This window comes from Ictalurus punctatus, chromosome 14 (assembly GCF_001660625.3).
Source record: "Ictalurus punctatus breed USDA103 chromosome 14, Coco_2.0, whole genome shotgun sequence".
Lineage (NCBI taxonomy): Eukaryota > Metazoa > Chordata > Actinopteri > Siluriformes > Ictaluridae > Ictalurus > Ictalurus punctatus.
This window is the reverse complement of record NC_030429.2, coordinates 28900086-28923625: the sequence shown is the minus strand read 5'-3', so window position 1 is coordinate 28923625 and position 23540 is coordinate 28900086. Positions and strand designations below refer to the sequence as shown.

The following is a 23540-nucleotide window of genomic DNA, read 5'->3' as shown; positions in this document are numbered from 1 at the left end:
TTTTGAATCGATTTTTTTAATGGCTATCCTAGTAATATGAACTACATGAGCTTCAAATTAAAGAAATGTGTCTCCGTGCACACTCAGCCATGGTTTTGAATGGTGCTGCACTGCCCAAAAATGATGCAGCAAAGCAATGTGTCGTAAAAGAGGGTTCTTGCACTGAAGTATAGAAGTTTGGTTAACCACACCCTGTTTCTCTTTCTATGAGAGAGTATGAAAGTGCATTTTCTGCTCTCAGTTAACTGGATTGCAACTGAGCGAATATAATGGCTTAGAGTTTTCACTGGATGCACTAATCTTGCAGTGTGCACTGTATTGGATGTGCTTGGTGGACCCTAAGCCATATGAGAGAGAGAGAGAAAGTGTGATTTATGTAATCATGGCTTACTGGTGAAGCACAACAAGGGCCAGAGAAACTGGTCACCCAAGGACACCCAAGTCTGGAAACCATGGCAGAGATTTCTCACCTTCTGAGACAGGTGTTTCCACTGCCCATAGCCTGCCTGTTGGCCAAACCAGGTCAGCTGAATGTAGTTTGAATGGAGGGATGGAAATGAAGCCAAGCCCAAGGCCAATGGGGTTGTCTTTCAAACCAAATCAACATGGCAACCTCTAAAGCCAAGGTGACCTCTCATGCAATGCCCAACTCAGACAAAATATAAGCTGACAAGGCCCCTCCTATCCAGTCCACTCTCCTTCCTGACTGACAAATGTTAGTATTAGAACATGAGTGTGACCACCATTATGAGAGGGTCCTATTATGTTTTGAAAGACCCCTATTGAATCTAGAATGGACACAACTTCTGTTCTCAGAGGGTCTTGTGAAGTATCAAAATTAATATTAAAGTCTCCAACAATTAATGCTGAGAATATGGCACTGGTGCTCTGTTAATTAATAATTAGAGGAATCAACTCAGCAGACTTATGTTACACTGTGTACACTTGGAGTCTCATTATAAATGAGTGCGACTCCTCCTCTGCCAGTCAGACGGGGCTGATGTATATAACTGTAACCAGGAGGCCTGGCTTCATTTACTTTAATCCATATTTCTGTTAAATTAATTACATTAAACAATACATTAAACTCCTGATCAGTAAGTCCTTGAACTTTTTGATCGAAGCAGGCATGGCCAAAAGTTCATTCAGGTACATATTTAGAAGAGTGTTTTTTTTTTTTTTTTTCCCAGTCTAGGAATTAAATTGCAGAGAAAATAAATTATTGCAAACTTTCATCCATTAAAAACAAAATACAACCTCTGCTGCACAAAAACGCTCATTTTAATCTTTATAAATAAATAAATAAAAGCCATGCACTGTAGTATAGATCAAGTGCTGTGTGTAAACGTAAAGCACAGCTGTGTATTTATGTGACCGTGCAAGTTGTTTTTTTTTTTTTTTTTTTTTTTTTACATATATCTTCATTAAATTAAAATGTCACACAACTTATACAGTAAAATAGCATATAATACATAGAAAAGATAAACAAACTACATAGCAGTATTAAAGAAGGGCATTTGGAAATTTTGTATGAAACCAAAATATTACAAGGTACTTTTTCCAGAATAATTTGAAAGAAATGCAATATCAACCATTCAATTACACTTTAAAAAGAACTAAATGTGGCTTCTGTTAATATCTAACCAATGTAAATCTTTAATTTTTACTATGAATCTCTCAAATAATGTGCACAGTTGGGTCAAAATACTGTACAATTATTACAGTAATATTATGTCATCCAAGGTTATTCTTTTTAACAAATTAGAACATAAACATGGTCAAATGTGTTTGATAAAATAAGCAGTAAAATAAAATAAGCAGAGAAAAATAAACAGTGAATTAAAGTTATTAATAATAAAAGGCAATGCTTAAAGCCCACATACTACAGAGAGTGAAAAAGAGGCTGTGTTTCAATAATCATTTTAATGCACCCTCATCCACTTTCCCTGGTTTGAATCCCCTCACTCATATAGGGGTCATTTCAGTCGTTCAGTTTTAATAGTGAACACTTTCTAGTGTTTTCAGGACACTTGAAAATAAAGAAAAATCCCTAAAAACAACAAAAAAAATCCTACCTCTCATAAAAGAAAATTCAACACGAGTTGCTGAAAGGGGGTGTATTACCCAACGCAATATTATTAAAGGAATACTGCAAGTCTAACTTATTTTTATCATATTTTTACTAAATTTTTCATAAATCAGAAATTCTTTGCGAATAACAGTACAGTCTTGCTTGTTTTTCTGTTCCTTTGGAGATATTCTGCATTTACTCTACAATGGCATTGAATCCATCACTACAAAAGAAAATAAATGTTAGAAACAGAAAACACTAAAGTGATTCTAAAAACAAACAAACAAAAAAAATACCATAAACTTCAGTTTCTATACCTAATACAACCAGCAAAAAATGCTTGTGCAGCACCAATACGTTTACACCCACAAACAGTAATGATGCTACAGCTTAAAACAAAAAAGCTTATTGGAGCATTGCAACCCTGATCTCAGAAATCTAATACAGACTCCCCCACTCAAAAATGGTATCACTGCTACAGTAGTGATAGGCGTACGTGTTTGTGTAAAGATTATAAAGGTTATATCGTCATACCTGCATCACCAAGGCTTCCAAACAAAGGGCTTGTGCCTCCTCTGGGGTCAAATCATTCTTTAATGTCCTCCTCACTAAGAGAGAAAGAGAGAATGAGAGTGAGATGATCAGGATATAATGTAGATCAGATTTATTACCACTCACATTCAGCTCATACTGACACATTACCATGTGTGAATTGTGGTTGGCTGGTAGGTAATTTCTAACATACATGATTTACGGTTGGCGCGGGAGCGTCTCCGTTCACGTGGTTGGGTGCGATCTTGTGAATTCTGTGTAGCCGAACGTACTATTCGTTCCATGATCTCATCAGCTGCATCGTTGGTCATGCTATCTTCATTTGCTGATGCTGCCGCAGTACGACCTGCATGTGACAAACATTTCACTGGTGTGTCAAAAATTAAAACAGAGCATCAGAATTTTATTTGATGCTCTGTAAAATTATGACTGTATGATTATCACCTGTACCATCTGTACCTCAGAATCTTGCCTCACCTGTACCATCAGTACCTCAGAATCTTGCCTCACCTGTACCATCAGTACCTCAGAATCTTGCCTCACCTGTACCATCTGTACCTCAGAATCTTGCCTCACCTGTACCAACTGTACCTCAGAATCTTGCCTCACCTGTACCATCAGTACCTCAGAATCTTGCCTCACCTGTACCATCTGTACCTCAGAATTTTGCCTCACCTGTACCATCAGTACCTCAGAAACTGATCATATTTTGTATGATAGTTAATGTTGAGCATTTGTGCCATTATGGCCTATGAGTGCATGTATTTGGTTCTTACTTCTGTTGGGTCTTGCCCTTGTCCGTGTGCGTAATCCCGGTACTCCGCACCGGTTAGTGCTGCTACCCTGCTGGCTTCTCTTTAGTACTGCTTTCATATGTTCATGCTCTGCTGCATCTTCCGCATGGTTCAGTCCCTGCATTTCACTTTTTCTTACTGTAGGGACACTACTGCTGCAGCTGCTTTCAGCTCCCTGACTTGTCTGTATAAAAAACAAACAAACATAGAAATAACCAAAAAGTGGACCGCATTAATGCAGTAAAAACTAGGTATTAGATGTTAGATTTTTTTTTTACTATTTCACAATAGTAAGGAGCAGGTGAGTAAAATGCAGGATTTCATATCAGCTGAAATAAAAACTGTTCATGGAGATGAATTTCTCTGAACTGAAATTTGGCATGGCTCATCTGATTTTTAAACACTGAAACAATGGAATGGCATAACTCAGATGGCAAAGGCAAGTGTCGGAGATAGGAGTTGGCCAGATACTGGCACAATTTGCATAAGGATAAATAAAGGTAGTGTAGTCCAATTATGAATGTAGTAGTTGTAAAAAAAAAAAAAAAAAACCCAAAAAACAGACATACTCTAATGTACCTTTTTCTTTTTGATATGTATGTGTTTATGTAAATTATAATCATTACACCCATGATAAACCACACAGACAGCACAAGTTAAATTTAACTTTAAGTTAAAGTTAAATCAGTGTAAAGTGTTGATTAGCAGTGATGGAATTATACCACGCACTCAGCGTGGTTGTTAGTACACTGCAGAGCCAATGATCACACATGCACACAGGGACGTATACACAGTGTCATACCCCATTCTCTTCTTCATCATCGGTCTACAGAGTAGAGGAGAGGGACAGGAAGTAAGAACTGAATCAATAAATAGATCTGATGTCCATGGATCCTGTATGTTGACAAAATTACAGCTTTCTAATTGGTTAAGGCCAAACACACACATGATGTTATCTGTGTTATGTTTTAATATACTGTATAATCACTTCCTGTTATATTTACTCTATATATATATACATCTATTTTTTGTCAATATTACTTCTGTTATTTATTTTCTCTCTCTTGTTTTCCTGTAGTCTTATGCAGTATCTGGGTTTTATTACTCATGTTATATACTGTATCTACTTCCTGTTATGTTTCTTCTGTTATATACGATTTTGTATTAAACATTTACATTTACTATTATACTGGATACACTTTATAAGCTACAATTAATAGATGCCCCAATAAACTACTCAGGTGTTGGCATTCCCTTGAGTCCCAAGTCAATTCAATTCAATTCAATTGTATTTGTATAGCGCTTTTTACAATAGACATTGTCTCAAAGCAGCTTTACAGAAATATATAAACACGGTGTACAGATATTAAAGGTGCGAATTTATCCCAACTGAGCAAGCCACTGAGTGGCGATGTCAAGACATCGACTGATAAATAATAACAAGTCCTTAACTTCAAGATTCGAGCCATAATCAAGAAATAATGTGTTCTCTACCAAATTTAAGATCTGAGAAATAATCAGTATACTTTTTTTTTTTTAAATCATGCAGCCTTTTTTTTTTTAAATGGTGTTCATCACTTTCTAGACAAACTTTATGACCTAATAGAAATTTATACAGTAGATACTTGAAACACGCATAACCTTTACAATAAAAACTTTATAATTCAGTTCAATTTCACATGAGATGACGTGTAGACTATTTCCACCAAGTGTACCATTCTATCTCCGTTCAATTTGTCTTTGCTTTTGTTCAATTTCAAATGCTCAGCAACATTTGAGGTTGTTGCTTTTGCATCTGATATGCTAGAACCACAGGTTCTAGCTGCTATCCTTTTGTTGCTGCAAACAACACAATCTTTGTAGGCAAATTTTCTATTTTTGAGAGCATGGCTACCACACAGTGATTCTTTCATCGGGGAATGCAAAATCTTTCAACTTTGTAGTAGTCTAGTGCAAGCTGATCAGCTGTCTGAATGTTGACCTTGGAAATGAAGATTTATGCTGTTTTGCTGAAAATTAATTGTTTGTTGGGGAAAAAGAATAGTTGGTTCACTGCACACTTTTACAAGTATAATTTTTCATTTTTTATTTGAAAATTTGTTTTTCCAAATAATAGGGCTTGAGTCCAAGTGAAGTCACAACTCATTGATGTCAAGAGTCGAGTCGCATGTCTTTTTTAATTGAGTGAAAAGTCAGGAAATTTGTGACTCAAGTCTTAGTGATGTGACTGGAGTCCACAATACTAGTAAAACAAAGGATTAGAGCTTTACTGGGGACACAAACACACAACCTTCAGCTACTGAAAAAATTAAAACCTTCATCCAACATTAAATTCCATCCTTACTGCTTTCACTCAATTACACTTGTGCCACTACAAAAAATACAGCAAAGGTCAGAAGGGTCAGATTATGGTCACTCACTGTGGCATTGATGTCCATGATCATCTTGCCGCGTGTTCTGTTCCTCTCACGATGGTCAGCTCGTTTCTGTTTTTGCTGGAGTATTCTCTCTCGTGTGGTTCGGTACTCCAGTGCGAATTCACTAATGATTTTGCAGAACCGATGAACACTGATCTCACGAATTCCGAATGCTGGGTGACCGAGAAAGAGCAGGAATGCATGGAACCTGCAAGAAAGGTAATTTATGAAAAATGGTGAATAGAAAATTTGAATGGTGGGGTGTGTTTCCTATTGACCCTAAATGGTAAATGGTCTGCACTTATATAGCGCTTTTTAACCTTAGTGGTTCTACAAAGCACTTTACACTGTTTCTCATTCACTCATTCACACACACTCACACAGCAGTGGGAGCAGAGCTGCAGAGCTTCAGCTACCATGCAAGGCGCTAGCCTGCCATCATGAGCAACTTGGGGCTCAGTGTCTTGCCCAAGGACACTTCGGCATGTGGTGGGCCGGGAATCGAACCTCCAACCCTACGATTAGTGGACAACCCGCTCTACCACCTGAGACACAGCCGCCCCTATAATCAAAAAGAGTTCCAACACCAATTCTGGAATTTATGTCTAACTGGGGTTCTTACTAGTAGACAGTCCAAAGCACTACAATTCACAGAATCCATTCAAACTAGATATCTTGAAGGTGGGAATTCATTCTGAAGTGTTAATATGTTGTTATGCTCAGTGTGTAACACATGAGCTTATAAATTACCCACAATGCTCACAATGGACATACAGTATCTATCTATATATGTGTGTGTGTGTTACCGATTCATAATGCGGCGATGGACAGTCTTCAATATGATAATCCTCTCTGCACAGTCCTTCAGGAAGTCAGTCAACTTCTGCTTGAGTGCTGGTTTCATCTCGTGCTTAGCAATCAGCTTCAAATTTTCCCATGATGCTTTGCAGCGGCGTTCCATCTGTGCCAGATTCTCCTGCAGCAAGTCAAAGTCCACCTGGAGAGGAATTCATACATTCTTCAGAACAACAGTGCGTTTGTACTGTAGGTAGATGTGTATGAATATTTGCGAGTGTAAAATTTCACTTTTCGCTGCAGTCTGAGCTCCTGATTTCCCATTTCACCGTCTCCTTGCCCTCTAATGACCCAGTCCCTACCCTGTCTTTGGCAATGATCTAGTTCCTCTGGTCACTTGGTCTTACAGAGTGACTTACAGCACTCTTGTAGCTGTCGCTGAAAACATGTATGGATCTTTTCTTTCTTTAAGCCTTTAAAGTATTTATTTGTTATGTTGTTGTTATTACAATAATGCAATGTAAATATTAATAATAATGATATGTGAGTTTTGTTTTACAAGGGTTGCAGAAATAGTGACACCTACAGGTTAAACTAGTGAGCTGCATTTAATTTAAGTTACTGTGGTCATGTGATTAGCCTAACTAATAGCAGTGCAAAAATGCGTATGCAGTTTTTGGTGCTACGGTGTACACAGAGTTAGGTGCTAAAGAAGAGAATAATTAAACAGTAAAGCGTTACAGCTACATCTAGATTTCTGGTCGGAAGGCTCACACATTTTTCACAGTGTTTGACGGTGATTGAATGCGCTTAAGTTGTGAAGGAATGCAATAAAAGAAACGACAAACATCAGTTGAAGCGTACATTTTAATCTGACCAGAAGAATAAGTTTGGGAGCAACTACAACTCTCTTTACTTTTTCTGATTGTGCTATCATGAACATATACTAAATGGTAAATGGCGCACTTATATAGCACTTTTATCCAAAACGCTTTACACTGTGTCTCATTCACCCATTCCCTCACACACACACACACACACACACACACCAATGGTAGCAGAGCTGCCATGCAAGGCGCTAACTTGCCATTGGGAGCAACTTGGGGTTCAGTGTCTTGCCCAAGGACACTTCGGCATGTGGAGTCATGTGGGCCGGGAATCGAACCTCCAACCCTACAATTAGTGGAACACCCGCTCTACCACCTGAGACACAACCGCCCTGTGTGTGTACAGAGGCCTGTAGGTCACATGATGTAGATAGTGTGTTTTTATTTATATGTCTGAGCATTAAACAGTCTGATCTTGGGCTGAGTTTACTAGGACACTCACTCCTGGGAAGACTGACAACTGTCTTCAAGGCTCTCCATTTGTAAACAATCCTCCTCACTGTAGAATGGTGAATTTCAAATAGCTTGGAGATGGTCTTATAACCCTTCCCAGATTGATGAGCAGCAACAATTGCTTCTCTGAGGTCATGGCTGATGTCCTTTCTTCTTGGCATGGTGTAGACACACACCCGAGTGCTCCAGAACACCAAACTGCCAAAATATCATCTTTCTTAAAGATAACTAATCTTGTGCATTTCATTAGTAATACCTGGCTGCTAATTGCGTCTTAATGACTGCTGTAGTAAGGGTGTGCTCTGACTGTTTTTAAAAAAAAAAGTTTTTCGGGGTGGGGGATTGGGGGGTGAATACAACAATACAACTTGAAATCTGTAATTGAGGTAATTTGTTGTTTATAGAAGTTGGTGAGGAACACAGGCCCTGATAAATAAAAACAGAGAATTGAAGGAGTGTGTACTTTTTTGTCCATGATTGTAGAGTGGCACAGTGCAGTGGGTTCCTGAACTTGGGTTACTGTCTGTGCAGAGTGTCACATGTTCTCCCTGTGTCCACATAGGTTTACTACATGTTCTGCATGTTTCCTTTCATCTCATCATTTCACATGCTACTCCTGAGATACCAGTAATCCTGACCCTTGCTGCTCTCCGGATCTGCCTGATCCAACCTGATGCCCTACATCTCATTTGAGTTCTCATCACTTGGAAATCACTCACTGCTGCTGAGGAAGGCCCCAAATGTACAACCTAAACGTACGCTTAGAAACGATGAAGATGGCAGTTTTGCACAAGTCTCCATCAGTGAACAGTGGAGAAGTTCAACAAAAAAACTTCATGTTAAAACTGTAATGAATGTCCTGGTTACACAACTGCACTATTGTAGTACACAGTTATGGAAGGGATTTATTAATTTATATCCGGTGTCATCCTGATGGTTCCCTTTTGAGTCTGGTTCTTCTCAAGGTTTCTTACTCATATCATCTCAGAAGGTTTTTCCTCACCACCTCTGGCTGCTCATTAGGGATACATTTATAAATGTAAAAATTATATCCGGATCTTATATATTTCTGTAAAGTATATTTCTGTTACCCCTAAGTGAGTATGAGTATGTGAATGTTTTGAAGGGCCCTGCCTCAGAAGGAAGCTGATAAACCTCCAGCAAATTTTTGACTATGTGTATACTTGCAGGTGTGTGTATACCTTAGCAGAGCGTGTAATAGCGCCAATCTCCGAGTAAAGGTCTGTACTATCTGTGAAGTTTTCCACTACTGCTGAACAGACATGGTGCAGTAGAGATTGTTTATGGACTGTGTCCTTCACCTCTGGAACCTTTTCCAGATAACTCAGCTCAAAACCTTTAGCCTACACACACAAACAGACACAAATGCCCAAATCAAAACTGTCATTTGGCTTACTTGGATTTGTCCTTAGTTTTAACAAAGGTAGAAAAAGTAGAAACTAAAGTACTAAAGTAGAAAACAAGACTTTGGGCCCATGCGAGCAACACTGCAACACTGGCATCATCAAATACCTCAAACTAATTTGTTTTGCTAACCACTATTAGTGCTATTAACAGTACTCATCACTCACTTTAGATCCGTTGAGAAAGTTTCCAATACCAAGCACAGCTGAGAGGATGTAGCGGAATGTCTTATTCTTCTCCAGCTGCTCCATGCCCTCCTTCAGGTCCTGTAAAGGCTCTGCCACTTCCTGCCAAACAGGAAACACCACAAATTAAATTATTAGCCACAATGCACTTTCAATTTCAAAGTATAACAGTTTGAGCAGGGATCATCAGCAAGGCCCTCACAGGCAAAGCCAAAATTTAAACCCATCAAACACACACACACACACACACACACACACACACACACACACACACACTTTTTCAATGGTTTCATAGTCCATTTTAAAGGCCCAGAGGTGGAGGCGAGCACAGAGTTCACTGATGGAAGAGAGAGTTAGTAGGAAGGACTCAGCACTGCCCAAAGGAACATCAGGATTCAACATGTGAGCTTCCTGAATCCTCAGCTTCTCCTCTTCAGTTGGAACCATCATCAGGAGCTTCTACAGAATAGACACAAAGAGCAATGATTGGTGAGTATAATCTATATAGTTTATAACTCACCATTATACTGTAAATGTGACTGTGTGTGCACATGACTATGGACTTTTCACCTCAATGCCCTCCTTGTTGAGTGCATATTCATCAAAGTTGAGTATGGCGGCTTTGATGGTTCGTGGTGGAGGGAGCGCAGTGAGCCCGATGTTAATGGCATTACTGCGTTTGGAATCCAGGACAATGATCTCTTGCCTTTTACTATCCACTACTGTTTTCTAAAAAACACAACATACATGTGAGACTATTACAAAGAAAGAAAAAGATCTCTAGTAAGCATATTAAACGCCATCAAAATGAACTGATTACAAATAAATGCATAAAAACACCAACATTTCTATCTACACAGCATTCTTACTCAACAACACACACTCTCAAATACCAACATACACCATCAGAAAAACAGCATGCACCATTATACATCAACCACATACATTCTCCAAAATCCAAATGCCAAAATTCTCAATCAAAGACCAACATTCATCAACATTTTCCATTAACCACAAACATTCCGCAGAGGGAAACACAAACATCCTCAAACACCAACATCCTTAATCACCAACATCCCCAATCAAACACCAACATCCCCAATCAAACACCAACATCTCCTATCAAACACCAACATCTCCTATCAAACACCAACATCCCCAATCAAACACCAACATCTCCTATCAAACACCAACATCCTCAATCAAAGACCAACATCCCCAATCAAACACCAACATCCTCAATCAAACACCAACTTCCCCAATCAAACACCAACATCCTCAATTAAACACCAACTTCCCCAATCAAACACCAACATCTCCTATCAAACACCAACATCCCCAAACACCAACATCTCCTCTCAAACACCAACATCCTCAATCAAACACCAACATCTCCTATCAAACACCAACATCCCCAAACACCAACATCTCCTCTCAAACATCAACATCCCCAATCAAACACCAACATCCCCAATCAAACACCAACATCTCCTATCAAACACCAACATCCCCAATCAAACACCAACATCCCCAATCAAACACCAACATCTCCTATCAAACACCAACATCCCCAAACACCAACATCCCCAAACACCAACATCCCTAATCAAACACCAACATCCCCAAACACCAACCACCAACATCCCCTATCAAACACCAAAATTCAGCATCAAACACCAACATCTCCATCAAACACAAACAGCCCCAATCAAACACCAACTTCTCCTATCAAACACCAACATCCTCAATCAAACACCAACATCCCCAATCAAACACCAACATCCCCAAACACCAACAACCCCAATCAAACACCAACATCCCCAATCAAACACCAACATCCCCAAACACCAACATCCCCAATCAAACACCAACATCCCCAAACACCAACATCCTCAATCAAACACCAACATCCCCAAACACCAACATCCCCAATCAAACACCAACATCCCCAAACACCAACATCCCCAATCAAACACCAACATCCCCAATCAAACACCAACATCCCCAAAAACCAACATCCTAAATCAAACACCAACATCCCCAAACACCAACATCTCCTATCAAACACCAACATCCCCAAACACCAACATCCCCAATCCAAACACTAACATCCCCAAACACCAACATCCCCAATCAAACACCAACATCCCCAATCATTCAACATCCACAATCAAACACCAACATCCCCATCAAACACCAAAATTCAGCATCACACACCAACATCCCCAATCAAACACCAACTTCTCCTATCAAACACCAACATCCTCAATCAAACACCAACATCCTCAAACACCAACATCCCCAAACACCAACATCCCCAATCAAACACCAACATCCCCAATCATTCAACATCCCCAATCAAACACCAACTTCCCCAATCCTTCAACATCTCCAATCAAACACCAACATCCCCAAACACCAATATCCCCAATCAAACACCAACATCCCCAAACACCAACATCCCGAATCCAAACACCAACCTCCCCAAACACCAATATCCCCAATCAAACACCAACTTCCCCAATCATTCAACATCCCCAATCAAACACCAACTTCCCCAATCATTCAACTTCCCCAATCAAACACCAACATCCCCAATCATTCAACATCCCCAATCAAACACCAACTTCCCCAATCATTCAACATCCCCAATCAAACACCAACATCCCCAATCAAACACCAACATCCCCAATCACCAACATCCCCAATCAAACACCAATATCCCCAATCAAACATCAACTTCCCCAATCAAACACCAACATCTCCTATCAAACACAAACATCCTCAATCAAACACCAACATCCCCAATCAAACACCAACACCCCCAATCAAACACCAACATCCCCAATCAAACACCAACATCCCCAATCCAAACACCAACATCCCCAGACACCAACATCCCCAATCAAACACGAACATCCCCAAACACCAACATCCCCAATCAAACACCAACCTCCCCAAACACCAACATCCCCAATCATTCAACATCCACAATCAAACACCAACATCCCCAATCACCAACATCCCCAATCAAACACCAACATCCCCAATCAAACATCAACTTCCCCAATCAAACACCAACATCTCCTATCAAACACAAACATCCTCAATCAAACACCAACATCCCCAATCAAACACCAACATCCCCAATCAAACACCAACATCCTCAATCAAACACCAACATCCCCAATCAAACACCAACATCCCCAAACACCAACATCCCCAATCCAAACACCAACCTCCCCAAACACCAACATCCCCAATCAAACACCAACTTCCCCAATCATTCAACATCCCCAATCAAACACCAACATCCCCAATCAAACACCAACTTCCCCAATCCTTCAACATCCCCAATCAAACACCAACATCCCCAAACACCAATATCCCCAATCAAACACCAACATCCCCAAACACCAACATCCCCAATCATTCAACATCCCCAATCAAACACCAACATCCCCAATCAAACACCAACATCCCCAATCAAACACCAACATCTCCTATCAAACACAAACATCCTCAATCAAACACCAACATCCCCAATCAAACACCAACATCCCCAATCCTTCAACATCCCCAATCAAACACCAACATCCCCAATCACCAACATCCCTAATCAAACACCAACATCCTCAATCAAACACCAACATCCCCAGACACCAACATCCCCAATCAAACACGAACATCTCCAAACACCAACATCCCCAATCAAACACCAACCTCCCCAAGCACCAACATCCCCAATCATTCAACATCCACAATCAAACACCAACATCCCCATCAAACACCAAAATTCAGCATCACACACCAACATCCCAAATCAAACACCAACTTCTCCTATGAAACACCAACATCCTCAATCAAACACCAACATCCTCAAACACCAACATCCCCAAACACCAACATCCCCAATCAAACACCAACATCCCCAATCATTCAACATCCCCAATCAAACACCAACATCCCCAAACACCAACATCCCGAAAACACCAATATCCCCAATCAAACACCAACATCCCCAAACACCAACATCCCCAATCATTCAACATCCCCAATCAAACACCAACATCCCCAATCATTCAACATCCCCAATCAAACACCAACATCCCCAATCCTTCAACATCCCCAATCAAACACCAACATTCCCAATCATTCAACATCCCCAATCAAACACCAACATCCCCAAACACCAACATCCCCAATCAAACACCAACTTCCCCAATCAAACACCAACATCCCCAATCATTCAACATCCCCAATCAAACACCAACATCCCCAAACACCAACATCCCCAATCAAACACCAACTTCCCCAATCAAACACCAACATCCCCAATCATTCAACATCCCCAATCAAACACCAACATCCCCAATCAAACACCAACATCCAATCAAACACCAACATCCCCAATCATTCAACATCCCCAATCAAACACCAACATCCCCAATCAAACACCAACATCCCCAATCAAACACCAACATCCCCAATCATTCAACATCCCCAATCAAACACCAACTTCCCCAAACACCAACATCCCCAATCAAACACCAACATCTTCATCAAACACAAACAGCCCCAATCAAACACCAACATCCCCATCAAACACCAAAATTCAGCATCAAACACCAACATATCTATCAAACAGCAACATCCTCAATCAAACACCAACATCCGCTAGTGTTAGGGTTGGGCTAAGGGTACTATTATGCGGGCGTTAGAGTTTGGCTAGGGTTACTATAATGCTACTGTTAGGGTTGGGCTGGGGTTACTATTGTGCTAGAGTTAGGGTTGGGCTAGGTTACTATAATGCGAGTGTTAGGGTTGGGGGAGTTTTAGTGTTTGGCTAGGGTTACTATTATGCGAGCGTTAGAGTTTGGCTAGGGTTACTATAGCCAAACACTTGCATAATAGTAACCCTACCCCAACCCTAAATCAAACACCAACATCCTGCATCACACACCATCATCCCCTACATTCTGCAAATGGAAAGTTACAGAATGTAAATAAAATTATGGAATGGTTACCTTGATTACATTCATTTCTTTTGACTTGCTCTCAAATAGGTGCTCCAGTTTGCTCATGTCCAGTTTCACTGGTTCCAGTTTTGACCAGAGGGACAGGTGTCCCCTTCTTAATCCCAGAAACCTCCACTCGTCCGGCCTCACCTCACTCCAGAACAAACGGATTGTCTTCTTCTTCTTCTGGAAGAGTGAACACTCTGGTTGAGGGGTAGGAGGCAGAGCTGGCCCAGCTCCAGGGGCTGGAGGGGGTGGGGGAGGGGCAGTGTTGAAGGGGCATGGAGGAGGGGGAGGTGGGGGTGGAGCCAGAGTTTCTGACACAATTAAACCTCCTGAATCCAAGATATCCTGATCATCCTCATCACCCAAATCGGTGAAGTCAATGTCTCTGATGCGCAGCTCATGAGGCTTCACCATTAGTTGATCCCATATATGGTCAGACTCTGTTTTGGTGGGTGGAAGTGGTGGGAGAGGGAGGGGCTTCTGCTGTTCCTGTATTTCAGCTGGTGGAGAGCTCAGCCCTTTGACAAGGTCTCCAAAGCGTTCAGCAAAAGCTCGCACTGTTCCACTCTCAAGCTTTTTCTCACTGCTGTTTTCCTCACTCATATTAGACCCGCCCACCACCAGTGGCTCCACACTTTCATTTTCTTGTGTACCAGCTTCCTTTTCATTCTCTGCCTCCTCTTCCTCTTCTTCCTCACTGGGTTTCATGCTCTGCGAGTACAGCATGTCCAGCATGAAGAGTTTGCTATTTAAGATGTCTCTACATTGCTCACTGCTCAGACCTGAAATAATAATAAGAAGAAGGAGAATCAGAAAAAAAGAAGAAAAAGAAGAAGTTACAATAATAATAATAATAATAATAATAATAATAATAATAATAATAATAATAATAATAATAAATAAGTAATAAGTTTGCTTACAACATACATTATAAACAAATTTGATCAGTTTTATTTAAACACAAGTACATCTTCTGTTATTTAATTATACAGGTCTCTCTTCCATCACCTGTCTTTCCTCCTTCAGTTCTCCCTCTCTCTCTCTCTCTCTCTCTCTGTTTACCTCTTACTCCTAAAAACCTCCCCATCTGTCTTTCCTCTCTCACCTGTTTCTCTCCCTTTACCCGTTTTATCTGAATACCACATGTATTTCCTGCTTTACCTGTCTCTCTCTCCAGAGTGCTACTGGATGATATACTAGATGCCGAGCAGTTATCTTTTTCATTCACTTCTTCATCCTGTCGTTCTTTATCGCTCAAGATTCCACTATCTTCCACTTCTGTATCCTGAGTATTGTTATCTGGCTCTTCCACTTCTGTTTCAGGCTCCTCCCCTTCCTCTACAGGTTCCTCCCCTTCTTCTTCTGCTTCTTCCATGACCTGTTCGGCACTGATCTCCTCTTCTTCCTCCTCATGTTCCTTTTGCTCAGGTTCTGAGTGGGAGAGCAAGTCTGATTCTAACTCGTCGTCTGTGGGAAAGCCGAAGAGAACAAGCAAGTGTTTGGAGATAACTGTTTGATGTAATTGTGCCTTCACAAGTGGACTGTTTGATATTTGATGATGATATATTCAATTACATTCAATGCAGTTATTAATTTTATAACACTTTTAAGAATGGACATTGCCACGAAGCAGCTTTACAGAAGTCTGGATATGAATTTTAGTTTTTAAATTTATACCTAATGAGCAACCCAGAGGTGACGGTGGTGAGAAAAACTCCCTGAGATAATATGAGGAAGAAACCTTGAGAGGAACCGGACTCAGAAGGGACTCAAGCATTGCTAAGTGTGTTTAGAGGAACTTTAACACACATTTAACTTTTTGTCTATTGTAACAAATGAAGTTATTGACTGTTCAGTGTTTGAGACTTCGCCGTAAACTGTTTTTGGCAAGCGTAGTCTTTAGGCTATCCAAGGAAGAACATCCACAGCCATCAATAAACAATTACCTGGCAGGTGTGATATAGTGGACACATCCAGAACCTCCTGTGACATGGCAAAAGTGGGTGTGTCATCCTGAGATGATTGACAGATGCCTGAGAAGCCATGAGGTGCTCGTTCTCGCTCATATTCCTCTGCTGCTAACCTTTCTGCAGTTTTAAATCTGAGTGAAAAATAGAGAGGATGAAAGAAGGAAATCAGAGGGTATTGATGAAGTCCACAGTTTTTTTTTGTTGAAATTCTGACACCCGAAATAGGGGCACACTCACCTTTCTTCCCGAGCTAATCGAGCCTCCTCCCTGTTCACAGCATAGTCCCGACTACAGAGAGATCATTACATTATTTATTTATTTATTTATTTATTTATTATTATCCATCCATCCATCTTCTATACCGCTTATCCTACAGGGTCACGGGGAACCTGGAGTCTATCCCAGGGAGCATGGGGCACGAGGCGGGGTACACCCTGGACAGGGTGCCAATCCATCGCAGGGCACAATCACATACACACTCACACACCCATTCATACACTACGGACACTTTAGACACGCCAATCAGCCTACCATGCATGTCTTTGGACTGGGGGAGGAAACCGGAGTACCGGAGAAACCCCCGCAGCACGGGGAGAACATGCAGACTCCGCACACACAAATGAATTGTACCCCCGACCCTGGAGGTGTGAGGTAAACGTGATAACCACTAAGCCAGTGTGCACCCTTTAATATTATTATTATTATTATTATTATTATTATTATTATTATTATCATTTTATAGATTTTTTGTATTCTTTGCTGATAGAAAACAATTAAAAAATATATAGTTTCATTATTTTAGAAGGACAACCAGTGACAGGGTCTTGTGCGGCCAAGGCTCACTGATGCGTGTGAGGAGGGAAGGCAAGCCTGTCTGCTGAAAAAGTTCATGCTAGCTCTTATAGAAAGGAGTCCGAACACACAGTGCATCACAGCTGGATCATGGAGAAATGAAAGAAAGTGGTCTGGTCTGATGAATCAGGTTTTCTTTTACATCACGTGGACGTCCTGGTGCGTGTGTGTCGCTTATCTGGCACCAGGATGCACTATGGGAAGAAGGCGAGCCGGTGGAGGAAGTGTGATGCTCTGTGCAATGTTCTACTGGGAAATCTTGGGTCCTGGCGTTCATGTGGATGTTACTTTGACACGTAGCACCTACCTAAACACTGCTGCAGACCGAGTACACGCCTTCATGGTAACGGTGTTCCCTCATGGCAGTGGTCTCTTTCAGCAGGGTAACGCTCCCTCACACACTGCAATCACTGTTCAGGAACGGTTTGAGGAACATGACAAAGAGTTCAAGGTGTTGACTTGGCCTCCAAATTCCCCAGATCTCAATCTGATCGAGCATCTGTAGGATGTTTTGGACAAACAAGTCTAATCCATGGAGGTCCGACCTCAAACTTACAGGACTTAAAGGACTTAAACATCTTGGTGCCAGATGGCACAGCACACCTTCATGCCTCGACGGGTCAGAGCTGTTTTGGTGGCACAAGTGGGACCTACACAATATTAGGCAGGTGGTTTTAATGTTATGCCTGGTCAGGGTATGTTGCCATAGTAACTCAGCAGGGCTTAAGTGATGATGCTTTGTTTGTAGACTTGAAATTGACAGAAATCAGCCGAGCTTAGCCAGGGTTATCTCAACATTTTTGTAAAGTGATAGATCATTAGATATTTATTTGTGTGTTTATGCAGAACGTAGTAATTTCCTTTAATAACAGATCTACTGTTAGAGGATCTTCATCTTATAATCTGACATGGAGAACACACACTATCACTCTGCTATAGAACTCTCAGCAGAGTTTATTGTACAGGATCTCGTACGGTGTGACGAGGAATCGTTTTAAAATACCACTGAAAACTCACAGAGTAAAACTGGCTTTAGTCTTCTTTGCAAAATCATTTTGGTTTCCAGTGTTACACTAATCAGTTCTTCTGTATGGATCTTCTAGAGGAACTCTTAATGGTTTGACGAAACCCTTACTGGCTTTGATTTCAGAAAAGGTCCCTTCACAAAGCTACTGTTAACCACCCAAATAACCCTTTTGATTTTTTTTTCTTCTAAAATAGCCATTTTTATATTTTGGCTTTTCTTGGACTTTGTTTTGATCTTAGGCTAACTCTGAATTATTCCTGACTCTGAATATTGAATAATGCGTCAATAAACCTGTGCTAAAGCTTGTTGTCATAACAACAACAACAGAAATGGTGATCCTTCAATGAATAAAGGAATGAAATGAGTGACTGTTATTAAAGTAAAGAGAGGAAGTGAGTGGAGCTGACCTGTGTCGATTCCTCTCCTCTCTCTCTATCCTCTGTAGTCTCTCCTCCCGTTCAATCCTCCGCCTCTCTCTCTCCGCTGCCAGGGACTCCTGATGCTGCCGATAGGAGGAGGACAGAAGAAGAGGAGGCCTGATGTGGAGAAGAAAGAGGGATGATGAGAGCTTCAGAAGGATCAGAAGTGTAAAGTGTGTATATGTCTGTGTTTACCTATCATTCTGCTGTTTGTTGGGAGTAGGTGGAGCACTAAGGGTGGAAAATGATCTCACCTGCCTAAGAGAAAGAAAAAAAGAGAAAATCAAAGAGAGAGATTAGATAACAAAATGTTTTGACCAAAGTATCTAAAGCTTTGTGTGTTGTGAGGATGAGAAAGTAAAAAAAACTAAAACAAGCACAAAGTGCAGACAAGACACACTTTATAAGTGATTTTAATAAAATGGTTTCATTTCAAGCTGTTTTGAAGTTACAGGGTGGTGGGATATAAAGTTGTGTAGATCACAGGTCACAGGTGAAGAAGTCAGTGTCATCAGTCACAAGCACTCCAAGGCGTCCATTTTCTCTCCCAGAACTGTGTACCTTTCACTGTTCCTCTGTTTTTGCTCCACGTCCTCCTCAAGGTCATAGGAAAAGAGATGAAATGGAGAGTGTGGGATGTACGGGAGGAGCTTCTGTGGGCGGGTGGAGCCACGGAGGGGTGGAGTCATCTCAGAGCAGGGTGGAACTGTGATTGAGGACTTGCGCTGGGATAGTAAAGATGCTAGCAAAGATGGTGGCTTGACATAGCCCTCAGAAACCTCCGCACACTTCTCCTCCTCTACATCTGCACTGGGACGATCTGATTGCTCACTAACATACCCGAGTGTTAGATTAGAACTGCATAGATGAACTCAAAGCGGCTGAGAATTCTAGACTCACTTATCTTTTACCTGATAACACTATGACTAAAAGGTTTAGTTTCTCCCTCTTCATCGTCACCATCATCATCTGAGCTTGACTCTGTAAGTGGAGTCTCTTCCCCTTCCTCATACTCCTCCTCTCTGTGGAGGGATGGAGGGATGAGGAAGGCCACATGTGGATGGGTGGACGGTAGAAAGAAGTAAGAGATGACCAAAACAATTCACACAGGAAGAAATATGTAAAAGAGAAAGACTGAGATCATAGAGATAGAGAGAGTGTAGGAAGTAACAGGCACAAAGATGTGAACAGAAAACAGAGCGAAGGAATAAATACTGATGCTGATGATTACCTGCTGCTGATGTGAGCTGGAGTGTGAAGGGTTAGAAGTGAATTTAGTACTTCACTACTACTGGTGTACTACACAGGACTACATTTAATACTACAGGTGTTCTGCTAATGGTGTGAAATTTCTAAATAACACACTCTAGTGTTATGAGATCATTTAATGTGTGTGTGTGTGTGTGTGTGTGTGTGTGTGTGTGTGTGTGTGTAGAATAGGAGAGGAGTGTACTTTAGGTTTATACAGCACATGTGGACTTACATGACAGGCAGAGGTTTCAATGCACTAGATGCTGCTCTGAAGTACACACACACACACTGATACACACATCGATACACACACACTGAAGCACACACATCTGTACACATACTGACATAATGTTGTTGAATTGTTGGAGTTAGAAATACTTCTCTCTGATGTTGAGAATAAATGTTTGCATTTGTGTGTGTGTGTGTGTGTGTGTGTGTGTGTGTGTGTGTGTGTATGCGTATTTGTGTGCGTGTGCGTATTTGTGTATTTCTTACCTCTGCTCACTCCTATTTAAGTTTGTCCTATGTGAGGATTCGGGGCTTAAAGGGGAGTCGTGGCCTGTTCTGCCCAATGAGTGCCGACGACTGCGGCGTCTCTCTAAACCCTGACCCTTAGCCCTGCCCACAGTGGACCTGAGGTCTGTGGGCAGGGCCTGACCCTCATCATCACCATCCTCATGTTGAAGTGTTACCTGGAGGATCAACAGGAAAATGAAATGTGTCTATCAATTTTTGAAATGTACAGTCCCCTCCTAAAGTATTGGAACGGCAAGGCCAATTCTTTTGTTTTTGCTATACACCAAACACATTTGAGTTCGAGATTAAAAGCAGAATATTAGACCATAGAACAGAATTTCAGCTTTTATTTCCTCATATTAACATCTAGACGTGTTAAACAAGGCTCTGTTTTAGCCCACCCATTTTTCAAGTGATAAAAACACTGGAACATGTGACTGACAGGTGTTTCTTGCTGCACAGGTGTGTCCTGTTAGAAACCAGATGGATGGTTTAAACAATAGCTCTGAACATATACTCTCGGTTTGAGCCCTGGATTTGTAAAAAAAAAAAAAAAAAGCTGTAAAAAAACAAAAACAAAACAAAAAATTAAACTGGATAAGTCATCATGAAGAGCAGAGAGATATATATGGGAGAAAAGATCGAAAATCAATTACACAAGCATTGGGTATAGCCAATACAACAACATGGAACATCCTGAAAAAGAAAGAAACCGCTGGTGTACTCAGTGAACAGACACTGAACGGGTCGGCCAAGGAAAACAACTGCAGCTGATGACAGAAACACTGTGACAGCTGTGAAGAAAACCCCCAAAACAACAGACAGTGACATCACCAACAACCTCCACAGGGCAGGGTGAAGGTCTCACAGTCCACTGAAGAATACTTCGAGAGCAGAAATATAGAGACCACACCACAAGATACGAACCACTCATCAGCAGTAAGATTCAGAACGCCAGATTGGAATTCGCAAAGAAATACAGACATGATCCACAAAAGTTCTGGAACCGAGATGAACCTCTACCAAAGGGAAAGACCAAAGCGTGGAGAAAGAAAGGATCTGCTCATGATCCAGAACATACAAGCTCATCTGTGACACATGGTGGAGGTAGTGTCATGGCTGCTTCTGGAACATTCTCACTAATCTTTATTGATGATGGAACTCGTGATGGAAGCAGCAGAATGAGTTCAGAAGTTTACAGGAACATTTTGTCACCTATATTATAAACATTTGTTTACAGAGAAACGCATATGAATGAATCAGGAGGAACTTCATCATGCAGCAAGACAACGATCCAAAACACACTTCCACCTCAACACAGGACTTCATCAGGGGGGAAACTGTGTGTGTGTGTGTGTGTGTGTGTGTGTGTGTGTGTGTGTGTGTGTATTAGGGATGTCACGATACCAAAAATCTAGTAGTCGGTACCGATACCACCAAAAGTACACGATACTCCATACCAGAGTCGACACCACGGTGTGGTTTAAAAATAAATACAAATAAAAAATTTTAGAAATTAAATTACAAACTCCTGGAGGACATCCACCTCTGGCTGATACTGACAAAAATAGAGAGAGAGAGAGAGAGGGGGGGGGGGGGGGGGCAAGAGAAAGAGAGAGGGAGAGAGAGAGAGAGAGAGAGAGACAGAGAGAGGGATATTTTAGTTATCAAACACTGTCTGACAATGACTAATACCAAGTGCCAAGGTGCACTCCTAAACACACGCACACACACACGCACACACACACACGCACACATGCACACGCACACACACACACACACGCACACACACACACACACCTTATACTCCGAATGCAAGCATTAGTTTACATTCACTGATTTGGTGTCAGGATGAAAAGATTTATTAGAAGCATGAACATGTGAATAATTATGAGTGACACTACTACGTGTATCTGACAGGACCCGGGCTGAATGGAGATGATGGAGGAACATTAGGAGGTAGTTCATCACACTGCAATGCGTTAGCGTCGTTAACAAATAACTGGCTATCGCTAACATTACATGGAGCGTAACGTTAGCTGGTTTCACGCCACAATGCAGCTGCCTCAAACAAATATAATATAGAGCCTGTGTTTCAGGAGCTTCGCCAAATTCCAGGTGTTTCCTCGCTTTGTTTGAAATGAACGATCGCATCAGCTGCACACCGGAAACCCATACGAGCTTTCCTCTCTTTTCCTAAAGCTAAACTTGTTAAGCTAAGCTAATCTTCTGTAGTTTTTCCCGTGTGCTTGTAGGCATTCTTCTTCTTCTTCACCACTTGTGGACTGACTAAAACACTTGCGTGTATTTGCTGCCCCCTTCAGTTCCGGAAGAATTGCAACCCCGGTACTTTCGTCACAATCTTTACTCACTCTACTGCAGAAAACCAAGTACCATCACGTTTTAAGAATGTTGGTACCGACTTGGTACTGAAGTATCGGTTCTCGTGACATCCCTAGTTGTGTTGTGTTGTGTGTGTGTGTTGTACCTCATATATTCTGATCTGCTCCCGGAGTTCAGGATCGGTGCTCCTGTGTGTGCTGTAGCGTGAGGTCACGAGTTCTATGCCCTGCTCCTCCAGAACATCCACCAGGTCATAGAACGAATCCTGATCAGGCAGAGCTGCCAGAGTCTACACACAGACAGAATGTGTGAGGTGTGTGTGTGTGTGTGTGTGTGTGTTTGTGAGAGAGAGAGAAAGAGAGCGAGAGAGAGAGAGAGAGTGAGAAAGAGTGAGAGTGAGAGAGTGTGTGAGAAAGAGTGAGAGAGAGAGTGTGAGAAAGAGTGAGAGAGAGAGAAAGAGTGTGAGAAAGAGTGAGAGAGAGTGAGAGAGAGTGAGAGAGAGTGAGAGAGAGAGTGTGAGAAAGAGTGAGAGAGAGTGAGAGAGAGAGTGTGAGAAAGA

The 23540-nt window shown here is 41.3% G+C and overlaps 1 protein-coding gene across 7 annotated transcripts in view; it reads right to left on the bottom strand.

Annotated features, from left to right (window-relative positions):
- Positions 1-1263: 1263 nt before the first annotated feature.
- fhod3a (formin homology 2 domain containing 3a) overlaps positions 1264-23540 on the bottom strand; it is a 46965-nt gene continuing 24688 nt past the window's right edge. For 2 of the 7 annotated variants that reach the window (XM_053685761.1, XM_053685764.1), the window contains 21 exons: positions 23127-23270; positions 20618-20814; positions 20355-20390; positions 19783-19893; positions 19433-19702; positions 19067-19129; positions 18860-18988; positions 16811-16861; positions 16550-16704; positions 15765-16070; positions 14607-15385; positions 10150-10308; positions 9856-10038; positions 9562-9681; positions 9172-9333; positions 6641-6831; positions 5838-6042; positions 4220-4243; positions 3400-3601; positions 2817-2969; positions 2600-2679 (listed from right to left, as the gene is read on the bottom strand). In XM_053685761.1, the coding sequence (XP_053541736.1) occupies positions 2600-2679; positions 2817-2969; positions 3400-3601; positions 4220-4243; positions 5838-6042; positions 6641-6831; positions 9172-9333; positions 9562-9681; positions 9856-10038; positions 10150-10308; positions 14607-15385; positions 15765-16070; positions 16550-16704; positions 16811-16861; positions 18860-18988; positions 19067-19129; positions 19433-19702; positions 19783-19893; positions 20355-20390; positions 20618-20814; positions 23127-23270 (3720 nt within the window). Of the gene's footprint in view, positions 2295-2599; positions 2680-2816; positions 2970-3399; positions 3602-4219; positions 4244-5837; positions 6043-6214; positions 6397-6640; positions 6832-9171; positions 9334-9561; positions 9682-9855; positions 10039-10149; positions 10309-14606; positions 15386-15764; positions 16071-16549; positions 16705-16810; positions 16862-18859; positions 18989-19066; positions 19130-19432; positions 19703-19782; positions 19894-20354; positions 20391-20617; positions 20815-23126; positions 23271-23540 lie in introns of those variants that run through there. The other 5 variants (XM_017485142.3, XM_053685762.1, XM_053685763.1 and 2 more) reach the window with 5 other exon arrangements.